General features: G+C 38.8%; 2 protein-coding genes across 3 annotated transcripts; both read left to right on the forward strand.

The window, feature by feature from the left end:
* Positions 1-1,935: 1,935 nt before the first annotated feature.
* Positions 1,936-2,574, forward strand: LOC138149899 (histone H2A type 1). Its single transcript, XM_069073104.1, has one exon. It carries the CDS (start codon positions 2,018-2,020, stop codon positions 2,408-2,410), a length of 393 nt encoding a protein of 130 aa, XP_068929205.1. The 5' UTR covers positions 1,936-2,017; the 3' UTR covers positions 2,411-2,574.
* A 746-nt stretch (positions 2,575-3,320) lies between these two features.
* On the forward strand, positions 3,321-10,478 carry LOC138149898 (histone H3). Of its 2 annotated transcripts, none has more exons than XM_069073103.1 (2): positions 3,321-4,051; positions 9,266-10,478. In XM_069073103.1, the coding sequence occupies exon 1, from the start codon at positions 3,349-3,351 to the stop codon at positions 3,757-3,759; it is 411 nt and encodes a 136-aa protein (XP_068929204.1). In that variant the 5' UTR covers positions 3,321-3,348; the 3' UTR covers positions 3,760-4,051; positions 9,266-10,478. The 2 variants fall into 2 exon arrangements, with proteins under 2 accessions (XP_068929204.1, XP_068929203.1); XM_069073102.1 differs by having other exon boundaries at positions 3,321-3,889.
* Positions 10,479-14,522: the final 4,044 nt, after the last annotated feature.

Consider the following 14,522-nt stretch of genomic DNA (forward strand, 5'->3'; position numbering starts at 1 on the left):
AGATCTCTGAATTTAGCATGTTCAATGTATGTTGAATGAAAGAATGTATATTATTTTGCCACTATCTAACTTCTTATCCTCATTGTAGGATTTTTAAAATATTTTGAAACCCTTGACCAAATTAATTTTTCCCCCATATCATAGTGGATCTTACTTCAGTAACACAGTGGCATTTGCTATAATTGAGCACTTAAATATTTCTTGAATGAATCACCATATTTTCTGTTGCCACTACTCCCTTTCTTCTTGTTTGGGTAAGATTTTTAGTATTTTGAAAACTTTGACCAAACAAATTGTTACATACCACATCTGTTGTCAAGGAGGCTTGGATAACCATCCTGAATTAATTTTTTAAAGAATGGACTGAGTTGATCTCCTTGCTGTCCAAGGGATTCTTAAAAGTCTTCTCCAGCATCAGTATTCAAAAGCATCCATTTTACAGTCTGAGTTTCAGTAACTCTTACAAACATACATTGCTACTGGAAAAACCACAACTTCCGCTATCTTGACTTTTGTCAGCAAGGTGATTTCTCTGGTTCTTAGTATGCTTTCCAGGTTTGCCATAATTTTCCTTGCAAGGAGCAAGTGTCTTTTAATTTCATGGCTGTAAGTATAGTAGACACTGCAAATCTGCAGTGATCTTTGAGTCCCAAAACAGAAAATCTGACACTGATTTCATTTCTTTTCCCTCTATTTGCTAGCAAGTGCTGGGACTAGTTACCAAGATCTTAGTTTTTTTTTTTTAATTTTAAGCTTTCATGCCAGCTTTTATACTCTCTTCTTTCACCTTCATCCAGAGGCTTCTTAATTCCTCTTCACTTTCTACCATCAGAGTGGTATCAACTTGCATAGCTGAGATTGTTACTTTTTCTCTTGGCGACCTTATTTCTGGCTTTTGCTTCATCCAGCATGGCATTTTGCATGATACATTATGCATATAAGTTAAATAAATGCTACAATATTGTGTTCCTTTTCCAATCTCAAACCAATCACTTCTTCCATGTTGGGTTTTAAACAGGGGTTACAACCCCTAGAATTTGTGGTCCCTATTATGGTTGATTATTGTCCAGAATTGCTTTCTGAAAACAATTATGTACATAGTCTCATTTTCCAGGTTTGAACAAAGTGGGTGCCAATGGGTGGCAATGAGACAGAAAAAAGATCTGCCTATCTTCCTTCATTCTCTCTGAATAGCTCATTCAATAAACCCTGAAGTTACATCTACTTATTTTGAGACTATTTTTGTTTGTTGAAATCCTGATCGTAATACAAATAGGCAGGAACAGGAAGAAACCAGGAAGAGAGCAGTGTCATCTAAATCTAAGAAAAAAGAGAAGGTTGTGGCTAGAGCCCAAACTACAGGGAAATCAAATTAAAGAAGAACTGAGAAATTTGGATGACTTCATGAGGCAGATGGTTTTGAATGTCTGCCCCAGTACCTAGCCCGTTTCAGGGTGGAGAAAGTGGAGCAGTAGTGGACCCTAAATCAGAAAATCTGATTTTGTATTCTAGATCCAATGTTAAGTTAATTGCTTCTTTCTAATTTACTCTCATTGGCAAAACAAGCTTTCTCAAGAGATTGCTATAAGAAAATCACTCGGTAGGCATTCTAAAATGTGAATTACTATTATTTTTCGCCTCAGTTACCAGTTTCTTGGAGATAATTAAGGTTGGAGCCGACTTGAAGAACGAAAGCACTAATAGGTTCCTAGAACAGTACTACAAAAATACAACAAAAAAAGAAAAGCAAGACCCAGGTTACGACAGTTTGAAGACTTTTATGTAAATGAAGGCTTAACTTATCTAATCTCTGATTGGGTCAAATCTTCACAAGTGGAAAGAGCGTCAGTAATTAAGCAGATTCTTGACCTACTTTCTGATTGGCTACTTCATGGAAAGCTGTTTTGAACCAATCCGAAAGCCTACTTTATCCTACCACAAAATGGTATAATAGCTTCTGCTGTCTGACGTTAGGGAGTTGTTGTTTTACCTTTCGTGGAAGCTGGTTCTAGTCGCCATGTCTGGGAGAGGAAAGCAGGGAGGCAAAGCTCGAGCTAAGGCCAAGACTCGATCTTCGCGAGCTGGCCTTCAGTTTCCCGTGGGTCGTGTCCATCGTCTCCTTCGCAAGGGCAATTATGCTGAACGAGTTGGGGCTGGTGCTCCTGTATATCTGGCTGCTGTACTTGAGTACCTGACTGCTGAGATCTTGGAGTTAGCGGGTAACGCAGCCAGAGATAACAAGAAGACCCGTATTATTCCTCGTCATCTTCAGCTTGCCATCCGCAACGACGAGGAGCTCAACAAGCTGCTAGGCAAGGTTACCATCGCTCAGGGCGGCGTCCTGCCTAACATTCAGGCTGTGTTGCTGCCCAAGAAGACCGAAAGTCACCACAAAGCTAAGGGCAAATAGAATGTTTCTAGCCGGGCTTTAGGATATACTCTTTCCGCCCATCCTAATTAAACCAAAGGCTCTTTTCAGAGCCACGCATCTGTTCAAAACGAGAGCTGATAGCATATCTTAGAAAAGCAAGTGACTTTTCCACCCCGTTACACGTTCAAATAAAGCTTTCAAAACATGTCTGGACCCCCTAAGTGAACGCATATTCTGAATACGTTATTAGCATCGGTCCCGACCAGCCACCTTTTTCCTCCTTTTAGGTCGTTTTCGAGGTCTGCATTTAAAACGTTAAAATAGGTGTTTTAAAAAGTTAACTCTAACCTTGTGGGTGCACTACTCAGACAAGCCAGGAATCTTCTCGATCAGGTCGTTAGGCTGTGGAAGGGGAGAAACGGGGAACAGTGGGAACGGGGGTAAGGGATTCTAAAAATACTGAAATCACAAGGAGATTAAAGTAATAAAGAAGTTTTTTAAATTCATTGGTAATTTGCCTATGACGGATGTGGGGGTGAATTTGAGAAAGTGGGGCGGGGGTTTGTGGAAAACGAAAAGGCGCGCGAGAGAAGGAAAGTCCAAACTGACCAATCCTGTGTTGGCGCGGTCTTTTTTCAAATTTCAAGCAATGTATTTCGGTCTTTAGGTTGACGGTAGTATTTTTGGAGAAGCATACATAATACAAAAAATATACATATACTTAGCACCAAGCTGTTAGCTCCTCCAATAAAGAGGTCAGAATCGGGCCAAAGGAATACTGCAAAATTGAGGAAGGAGGAGGGGCATGATGAAGAGTCACCCAATCAAATTACCCAGAATACATGGACTGGAATTTTCAACCACTCAGCTCAGGATTTGTGTGTGTTGTTCAGTCCAATCAGAACTAGTTTTACTCTATAAATAGGGTGACTGTCGCCAAAGAACTTCATTTTACGTTTTTGCTTTCTGCTGAAGAGATGGCTCGAACTAAGCAAACTGCGCGGAAGTCTACTGGCGGTAAAGCTCCCCGTAAGCAGCTCGCTACTAAAGCTGCACGTAAGAGCGCGCCGGCGACTGGCGGCGTGAAGAAGCCGCATCGCTACCGACCCGGCACCGTGGCCCTGCGGGAGATCCGTCGCTACCAGAAGTCTACGGAGCTACTGATCCGCAAGCTGCCTTTCCAGCGACTTGTGCGCGAGATCGCGCAGGACTTCAAGACTGACCTGCGCTTTCAGAGTTCGGCCGTGATGGCTCTGCAGGAGGCGAGTGAAGCCTACCTCGTGGGGTTGTTTGAGGACACGAATCTGTGTGCCATCCATGCCAAGCGAGTGACCATCATGCCCAAGGACATCCAGCTGGCTCGCCGTATCCGCGGAGAGAGGGCTTAATTTGTTTTGTAAATCCCGACTATCCCCAAAGGCTCTTTTCAGAGCCACCTACTTTTTCACTACAAGTAGTTGTGACCCTAATAGAAGTTGGGAGGGCCTGTAAGTGGGTAACGATGGATGCGTCAGAGGGGTAAGCGAGGGTAATATTTTCTTTACCAAATAGATTAAAATTCTACCATTTTCTTAGCACTTGAGATCTTACTCTGGGAGTAAGTGACGCGATGCAGAGTAAATACATTAAGTTTGTAACATGGGAAGAGCAGCGGAGGCCTTAACGAGAGAGTGAATTGTGGTAAGCACGTAATCCATTACAGCTGGGTGGTAGAAATAATAAAAGACCTGACACTTAAAAAAGCTGTGTTACTCCGGGTAAGGAAGAATCTCTTGTCTTGGGGAGTGACTTGTTAGCCTCGTGGAGCGTGTATTGGAGAGGGGAGGCTGGAAGCTTGGAGTTTAATGGTAGCCTGTTGTAGTGGGCCACGAAGGATTTTAAGTTTGGTTGCCTATGAAACTCCAAGCTCCTTAGCTCAGCCACTAAGGAATGCTATGATTTATCATCTCTTACTGTTTAATCTTGGCCATTCATTACACATACTAGGCCTACAACTGAATCAGGAAATCTGGTTTTATTTCAGTTAAGAACCTCTTCTATTAGCTATATTGTCTTAAATAAGTAACTCCAGTTTCTTAGGTCCCAGTTTTCTGGTTTGTAAAACTAGGGAGGTTGGGCAAGATGATCTCTGAAGTCTCAACCCCAAATTCTATTTTAAAGGGGGTGTATGTGAAAGGATGAAATGTGAGAATCATGAATCTCCATTGTGCAGTTTGCTTCTTTTTAAAAGTATATAAATTTTAACACAATTTAAGGCTTGTCTTGTTGATAGGATCTTCCCTTTGGATCTTTTACTGTTCTCTTAGGTGAGTTCTTTTAAAAACATTAACAATACTCTTTCATTTTCTTCTCTGTTTGGCACCACTGTCATTAGCTGGATTATCCAGTCCCAATTTGTAATAAATTAGCAGAGAAAAGTGAAAACAAATCCACATATTGGCCATGTTAGAAAATGTATTTCATAATTTGCACCACCAGACTATCATCTCTGCCAGGAAGTAGGAGGCATTTTCAACATTGGCCCTCAGAAATTGTAAAGTGCTCACATTGCATAGATTGCATGGAAAAACTTATTAAATTTTTCTTTATAATGTCATAATCTTTGCAAACATTGTCCTCCTGTATCTGCTCACTTTATTCTGCTTTTTTCCATAACAATCTTCTTAAGTTTCTTTGAATACATTCCTTTTGTCATTTCTTATTCTGTTCTCATTATAATTTGTGTAGTTAACCCAGTTCTTTACCATTACAAAAAACTTTTCTGTCATTTAATCTTTGGAATTTAGTGATGTTAATGCTAGGGCAAAGGGTACGGACAGTTTCGTGACTTTTTGGTTATAGTGCCAAATTGTTTTCCAGGACTGGATGGATTCACAGTGTAATAATGTTTCTACCATCCTTTGTTCTCTCCAATAATTGTCATTTTCTTTTTTGGTCTTTGCCAATATGGCTGAGGTGAAACCTTGAGTTTATATTGCATTCCTCTCTTTCTCTTTTAAATATAGGCTATATTTCAAATGGTTGTTGATATTGTAGGTTTTTTCTTTTGTAAACTGATTATTTTATTTGCCCATTTATGTATTAGAGAATAGTTCTTAGAGAGGGAGTTCCAAAAGTCTTAGCATCATTTTGCACTATTGAAGGTTAGAATTGATTCAAAGATACAATGCCCAGAAGTCTCAGTGCAGGTTTAAGCTATATTAGGGTGTAGTAACCTATTTGGAGCTTATTGTGTTACATGAGGTGAGATGTTGGCATAAATTGTCTGCCAGACTACTTTCCAGTTTTTGAAGAAGTTTTTGTTGGAATAGTGAGTCTAGACAAGTGACTGGGGATTTTGGGCTTATCAACATTCTATTGTTAATGTTTGCTTCCGTATCTTACATAGCTCTAGAATTTGCTTAGAGTTTTTTTTTTTTTTGCAGAAATTTGGAGGGATTTGGGGGAGAGCTCAAGCAAGTCCCTATTTTTACTCCTCCATCTTGGTTCTGCCCATCTGTTTTTTTTTTTTTTAATGTATGTTTAAATGTTTCATATTCATCTGAGAAATAGTTAAATTCCTCTTCACCTCTCACATAAAATACTGCAATGGCCTTCTATCTGGTCTCCCCTGCCATAAGTCTCTCCTCATTCCAATCCATCCTCCTTTTAGATGAAAAGGTGATTTAAAACAAAAACAAAACCAAAAACATTGCCTGATAATGCCAATCCTTGGGTCAATGAATTCCAGCGGTTCTTTTTACTTTTACTATTACTTCCAGGATCAAATATATGGTATTCTGTTTTACATTTAAAGCTCTTCAAAACTAAACTTCTTCCTACCTTTTTAATTAATATTCTTTTACTTTCTTCCACACATTCTTTGATCCAATATTGCCCTGCTTGCAGTTTCTCTAACATCACACTCCTCCATACCTTTAAACTGGCTGTCCTCTATGCCTGAAATGTTTTTTTTTTCTCACTTCTAACTCAGCTTCCATGGATTCCTTCAAAATTCAGCTCAATTTCCACCTTCAGTAGGAGATCTTTTCAAGTCTTTCCAATTGCTAGCAATTTTCCTGCATGATAGATTCTGCTTCAGTTATTCATTTTAAACTGTGTGAATCTTTCTGTGTTGTGTATTTATTGTAAAAAAAAACATTGCAGTATTCTATTGCAGTCATCTCTCATTTAAAGGTGAGTTCTTTCCATTTACATTCTTGGTTATGATTGTTAATTTTATTTTCTCTCCATGAAATCCAACTATACTTTTTTCTCTCTTTACTCTGCTTGCCTTTTTTTTTAATTTTACAAAGAATATGGTGGTGAAAAATAAGAAATGTGAACAATACTAATGATCTATAATTAGAACTTCCATTCCACTGACTTGAATCACTGGGTCTTCCTTTTTTTCCATTTGAATCCTTGTGACTATTCTCTTCCTGACTCTAACCTACCTCTTAAACTCATCTTTCCTGTTGCCAAACAGGAGATTTGATTTATGTCTTAGAATAGTATGATTAGACAAATCTTCGCTGTTCTTCCACGGGACCATATTTAAGTAGTACAGACAGAACTTGGACTCCTTCTATTGCTCTTTCCACTATAATACATGTTTTCTTTTAATCTGTCATCTTCCTACTCATTCTCTACAATAAGCTTTATTCTTCTGAATTTCCCCTCATAAATGCCAAAGTCAATGCCCTTTTCTACCTCTGCCTTCGTTTCTCTTTACCTATCTAAATTATTAAGCATTGTTGGTAACCCTTTTTTCTTAAAACTCTCTCCTCCATGGTTTCTATGACACTACACTGTCTTGGTTCTTATTGTGTTTTTATGATTACCTCAACCCTTAATGACTTAATTCTGCCTTCTCTCTAATATTAATATACCGCAAGGCTCAGCCTCATACTTCAACAATAGCTCACATCTATATAAAGTTTGATATTTTGGAAGCCTTATAATAATCCTGCGATGAAAGTAACATAATTAATTTGGATGGGAGTGGAGTATCTGGATTTGTTATTTCATTCCTGTAGTCACCTTTTGTTGTGAAAATAGCCTCCACTGGCATGATGATTAATAACATTTGTGATTTATAATCTTAAGATGTGTGGCAACTAAAGTCCCATTAGCCTGCTCCCTGCCTTTGGGTTATATAACCCCAGTGCTATTTTCCCTAAGCCTTTAGAAAGACCTTATGCCCCTATATTGCATATCATCTATCTATCTATCTGTCTGTCTGTCTGTCTATCTATGTCTATGATAGAAGAGCTAGAAAGAAATTACATTCAAAATAGCTACAGAAGCTATTTTGGGAATGTGTCTACTAAGATACATGCATGAACTATATGAATCCAAGTACAAAATTCTCTTTACGGAAATCAATAATTAATTAGGAAAACATTAATTGCTTATGGGTAGGTTGAACTAATATAATAAAAATGATAATATTACCAAAACTACAGTAATTTAATCATTCAATACTGTACAAAACCACCAAGGGAATATTTTATAGCTAGGAAAAAAACCTAAATTCATGTGGAAGGGCAAAAAGTCAAGAATATCAAGAGTAATGATTTAAAAAACAGGGAAGAAATAATGGAAAAGGGGGGAGTCTATCAGTAACAGGTCTTAAATTGCTCTACAAGGCAGAAATAAATATAATGATCTGTAACTAACTTGTGAAAAAATGATCAATGGAATAGATTAGGTACACAACATATAGAAGTAAACAAATTAGCAAGGTCTTCCGTTAAGTCTGAAGTTCCTAAGCTACAATGCCAGGACCCTAAATCTGGAGGGGGTTTTGAAATTGGTACTGTGATTGTGCTCCATAGGAACTGAATGAAACTTCCCCAGAGACTGAGGTGTAGTGTAAGGGAGAAGGAGAATTTTGTCTCCCAAGAGTTGGGGAGTAAGTTTGTATATTTATGCTTACACTTTTTCTAGTAAATATTTCCTTGTAAGAGCTAATTTTTATTGTTAGTGACTAAATGGAACTGGGTGCAGGGGATCACCCCTACAATCAGAAGAACATCAGTGGGGGCTGGAGCAATTTTATGAAACCTAGACCTTTCTAAACCCTGTTACAAATACCAGAAAACCTTGGTTGGGGGTGGAGGGGAGGAGAGGTTAGGCATGAAATATAATATACCTGGCTTTCAGAGTGTGGGGTCCAAGGCAGTTAGTGCTACAGAAGGACCCAATTCAAAAGTATAAGACTAAAAACCATTGTCTAATAGCTAATTGGTGAAAAGGATATGGACAGGCAGTTTTTTTTTGGAGGGGGAAGGCAGGGTAATTGGGGTTAAGTGATTTGCCCAAGGTCACACAGCTAGTAAGTGTGTCTGAGGTCACATTTGAACTCAGGTCCTCCTGACTCCAGGCCTGTGCTCTATTCACTGCAACAATTAGTTGCCCCTAACAGGCAGTTTTTACAGGAAAAAATACAAGCTATCAATAACAATATAGCCACTGACTTCCTGCCAGAGAGGAGTTTAACCTTAAAATGGAAAGAGAGAGATTTTTAGGTACTATCAATGTGGGAATGTGTTTTACTGGACTCTGCTTGTTTATGATAAAGGTTTAATTTGTGTGTGTGTGTTTTCATGTTTAATGGGAGGGACAGATTATAAATAAATGAATTAATTTATTTAAAAAATTTGCTGAAGAGGAAGGATTGATGATGGCACCAAAAATTTAGTTCACATAAAAGAGGCTGAAAAATAAAACAAAACCAAACCCTAGGCTCTTCCTCCTTCCCAAAGCCTTTTTGGTTTTCTTTCTCTTCTCTGATAGATTTTGAGTGAGGATAACTGCTTGTTGTGAGGTAGTACTTCTCTATCTAGCCACTTTGTCCCTGAGTCTATGTACCACCTCTGTTTTTATTGTGTTTCTTCTTTCTAATCTTAGGTGAATATGCTGAAATGGAAGCACACTTGGGACCAGGCAATCCATCAAAGTTCTCTAAGATTCCACTGAAAACTGGAGTCCCAGAGCCTCTAGCAGCAGCAGCTGAGTGAAGTGAAGAGCTAGGCCTGAGGAGCAAAGAAAGGACTCCTTCATCAGCTTTGACACCACCCAAGTGAACTTGGTGGCCTCTCTAAGAAGGGAGAAAAGGATTCTCAGAGTCTGGAAGCATTCATCAACCACATATCTTCCACATATATGCTTTGTTCTTCAAGTTTGAACCCATTCTGCTCAGGGACAGAATATGTATAGAGGGGAAAATGTTTCCCTAACTTAAGGGATTTATTTTATAATTATTTCCTTGTTATCATAATTCTCAGTAGATTTCCATATATAAGAGCCAATTGATGACAGCTAGTTGACTGGTATTGGAGAGAAGTGAACTGATTACTTGATATTGGGAAACATACCAGATAAGCTCTTGTGAGCATTAGATACTTGTACTCCTTAGGGTTAGCTCTAGAAATCTGAGGGGAGAAACCCTCTGGGGACTCAATCTGCCAATGTGAATGGAGGTTGAGAGAGTGATCACAGAAGAGGTACTATATATAGATTTTGTACTCTTCTCCTATTGCATATCTTCTTGTCCCAGAGTGAACTCCCAAAGGAAAGCTTCACTGCGCTCTCTCTGTCCTAAAGGATTGAAGCAGTAAATCTCATGTCTTGACATGTTCTCCTTCTTCAGTCTGTGGAAATTTCTGGGATTCGTAGGTCTCCAGGGAGATAAGGCAATGCAGCAACACTGACTCTAGAGAGTTACCTTACAGGGTTGAGAAATGAAATGGTTTATGGTCCTATGGCCAATTGAATTTTTGCACTTAGTTTTGAACTTAGGTCTCCTAGCTCCAGGTGCAGTACTCTTTTGACTAAGATAGCTTTCTTTTCCTTTAGAACTGTACTTAATTGTCTGTATTACTTCCTTAACATGTTTTCTATTTATCTTTTTATATGCTGTTTTCTAAATTTTTTATGCCATTTGAAGTTAGCTTTTTTTTTATGCCTATTTGAATTCCTCAGGCTGAGCACAGAGAAGGTATTCAGTATGTTATTATTTCCATTTGGTGTTATTTTATGCATACTCTCTGCTTTAGAAATGAGCAAAATCTTCATAGTGGCATTAAATCTCATATTGAGGAGTACTATCCTCAGTTAAGAATATTAGAATTCTGTGTGTGGAAAACCTTGTTATGGCTTCTGTGACTGGGTTTGCTTGAAAAAGAAATATAGTTCTTGTCCTTAAATCTTTTCACAATCTAGTTTAGAGGACAGGAAGATACATATGTGCCCCAAAACCCAAGGGGCCCTGTTCCAACAAAAGGTTTCAATTCTGGGTTCCCACAAATGTAGATTCATCATAGGGGAAGCCTCCAAAGGGAGGGTGGTCAGGTTTCTAGCTCTTCTCTTTCCTATTATGTTCCCATTATTGTATAAGTCTCCAGGGAAATCTAAAACGAAGCCAAGGTATGGCTACAGGCTGTAAAAACAAAATACTGGGATTTCAGATTTAGAGATGATTAAAGTTAAGAAATGGGGAAGGCTGGACTAAAGATTATAAGGCTTCTATATTGTGCTAACACTTGTTGAACAAAACAAAAAAGCTTATTTGAAAATGCTAGCATCCATTATAAAATATTAGAGGATATTAACTTTGTATATGTAAAAGTGACTACTACTCTGACCTCCACTGCTTAAGAGCCAGTTCTGTTACATTTCATTCTTCTCCAGGGTTCTTTGGTACTCTTAAGGGGGTTGTAGTGTATCTACTCTTTCTGCCATTGACTCAAGCTCCCACTGATTGTGTTCTCCTAATTTTAGGGATCCCTTGCTCTCCAGTTCAACTTAACCACTTGACAGTAAGATTGACTTTTACAAAGGAATATTGCTTCAGAGATATAGCAAGAACATGCAAACATCCCACTTCCCAAAAAGGGGGTGGGGAACATAACCCTTCCTTTACCAGCTTAGTCTCTACGGAGAACGATTAGGCTCACAGCATAAATCCCAAACAGCATTGTTCCACCAAGTTCGAAGTCCAAGGGCTCCGGGGGCTTGTGTTTTGGTATCCTTACTTCTAAACACTTCCCTGCTGGGCTGGCAGCAACATTTGGTGAGGAATCCTGATCCCAATATACCTCAAGCCCAAATCTCAGGACCACAGGTCCTATAGTGAGCTTAGTTTGAGGTTCCCCTTCTGTGGGTGACAAGGCCTCTACTCAATGGACTAGGTTAGAAAGAGAGATATTTCCCTAATCTGATAAAGATGTCATTTTGACACCAGTGTGGTAGGGGACCACAGAATGGCTTCACCCAGAAGCAAGGCCTTTTCTTCTCCCATGTGGGTGCCTCCATCTTAGATGATCTGGGCATTTTTACATTCTTCCCTCCTGTTTGAAATATTTACCATCCCCAGAAAATAAGCAGAGATTCTTTTTGAACACAATACTAGATCTCAATTCAGAACAGTCCTTTGTTGTCCCTGGGGAAACATAAGCAATATCTTTTCACTTTCTTCCCCAGTTGTATATAGGAAAGAATCTCAAATTAGTCATTTGCTTATACAATTCCACATGTATAGGTGAAAATCACAATTATCCTCAAATATAATAATTTTGCCAATTAAAAAAAGAACACTATACAAAACTTACCAAATATTTCTGCTTGCTTAGATTTAACAGGTGCCTTATAGGGCCTTTGTCAAAAAAGGCAAAGACAAAGAAAACTGGTTTCCCATCTTGGATGACAACCTTGTCCACATTGCTTTATACACTACATGGAGTTCTCTCCACAGATATTAGAACTTGGAGTTCACTAGGCATCACCCCTTTCTAAAATGAGAAAATTGTCCAGGATGAAAACTTTTCCATGATTCTTTCAGTGCATAAAGTCATCAAAATGGGGTCTGAACAAAAGCTATCCCTTTCTACCTAGGACACACACAGAGCTCCCCACAGAAGTCAGGGAAATTTCCTCTGGTTCTTTTTCCAAAGGCATCCAAAATTCCCCCCATGGATCTTTGTCAGTGCAAGGGTAAGCCAAATGGAATTGCAAACTCACTCAGCAGGAAAAAAAGACAAGTAGGTTCAATTAGAGATTAGCAAAGAAGGTTAACTACTTATGGATTTTAGGCATAGGCATTCTTACCCTAAGAAGCTTCAGGATATTTTACCATCAGAAAAAGGCAAATAGTCCAGGTCTGTTTAAATGCAAAAAGAGCAATACATATGTTTATACCAGGCAGTAGCAACCTAATGATTCCAGATTTTTCACATTAAACTTAACATCAACAGTTATACAGGATTCAGTAATGCAGAAAATATCAGTCTTTAATCACTCACACAGTGCAAAAGTTTGCAAAATTAAATCAATGGAACTGATTTATGAGAGAATACAATGGGAAAAACAACCACCACCACCACCTACAGCCTAAAAAATTTCCCCCACTTTTTCTAGGGTCTTGAAGCATATAGGGTATATAAAATTTGGTATCCTAGACAGAATTGTTTTAGAGGTCCCTGCAAATTCAAAGGACCAAATTTAGTCCCAGATAGTGAATGCATTCGTTCTCAATGACTAAAGGCCAAGCCTGTTGCATTCCAACCTTCTCCATGGTTCTCTAGTACTGTTAAAGGGGTTTATAGTGTCTAGTCCCCCTGCCATTGACTCGCTCTAATAACTATGTTCCCTTAATTTAAGGGTCCCCCTGCACTCTAGTTCCATTTACCCACTTAAAAGTCAGAATAGCTTTTGCAAAGGAATATTTACTCTAAAGGTATAGCAAGAGTAAATATGTAAAAATCCCTCCTTTATGACTTGTCTTTAGGGAGAGATGAGGTTTACAGCATAAATGAGTTCCCATATAGCATGATCCCACCAAGTTCAAAGTCCAAAAGTCCCCTGGGCTTGCATCCTGGTACCCTGCTGAGTGTTTCCCTGCTGGACTAACAGCAACATCTGGCCAGAATCTTGCCTCCGAGGTGGTCAAGGCTTGAGCTCTCAGGTTCAGAGAGCTAGCACCTAGGACTAAATGGATTAACAAAACAGACCAAAATCCTAATCAATCTCAGGGTCTCAGAAGAAGAACCAGTAAACTGATGTTCTGAAATCTCAGAGAAGAGAGAACATCCAAAAAGAGGATGGTAAACAGTCGGTCATTGGTAACTTTGGTTGTTATTAATTTTAGAAAGAGTAGTTTCAATGGAGTGGTGAGATCAAAAGCTAGATTGCAGAAGGCAAAGTAGAGGAAGTAGAGGCAATGCAAATGCATTCCCACCCCTCACCAGATGTTTGGCTGAGAAAGGGAAGAGACATAGGACAAGAGCTTGCAGGGATAGTAAAACCTAGTGAAAGATGGCTGTCTTTTTTTTTAATGGGAGAGACTTGAGCATGTTTAAAGACCCACTCTGGAAGAAATTAATAGTTAGAGGGAAGTTGAAGATGGGAGAGAAAGAATAATTAAAGTTGTAATCTGTTGGAGAAGATAGGAAGAGGTACAATTCCATAATCAAGGGTACATGAAGAGATATTGACCTTAATAATTATCAGGGCCATATCATTAGCAAAGACAGGTAGAATGGAGGAAAATAGTAAATGATGTCAATGGATTTTGAGATGAATAAAAAAGGAAGAGAGGGAACTCACTTTGGACAGCCTTAAGTTTCTCAGAAAAATAATAGGTAAGGTACTCAGATGAGAGATTAGGGAGTGTGGGAGTGCCAAAGAAAGGTAAAAGCTTTTTGTGGAACTACTGAACAGATGTTTTATTTTCACCTTAGATTTGTATTGTTTGAGAAAATCAGGCAGTTTAGAATTCTGGTCATATGAGGTGGGAGCAATATCATGATGTCTTCTCCTACCACTCCCCATATAATTTAGGCTAGTTATTTCTTAAAACATATTGAAACTGTTCTTGAGATTTGATTGACTCAGAGAAGTGAGGCATGGGTCATGCAACCTAACATCCTGTTGAGATAAATGATTATTAAATAACCAATTATCAGGGAGATCCAGTTTTTTTTTCCCTTCCTAGATCCTCATTCTTTACTGGGACAAGCCAGCATCTGAAGGATGTTGCTGATATTGAGGTTGGATTCACTTTCTCCATAATCTTGTTCAAAACCTACCCAAGTAGGGAAAGTCATTGTGTTCAACTCAGGCTTGGGAAGGAGGGGGATAAATTCTTTGATTACATTGCCCAACAGTG

The sequence above is a fragment of the Petaurus breviceps genome, unplaced genomic scaffold (assembly GCF_028583685.1).
Source record: "Petaurus breviceps papuanus isolate PSGF00001 unplaced genomic scaffold, PetGlider_PUasm1.0 90865, whole genome shotgun sequence".
NCBI classification, from domain to species: domain Eukaryota; kingdom Metazoa; phylum Chordata; class Mammalia; order Diprotodontia; family Petauridae; genus Petaurus; species Petaurus breviceps.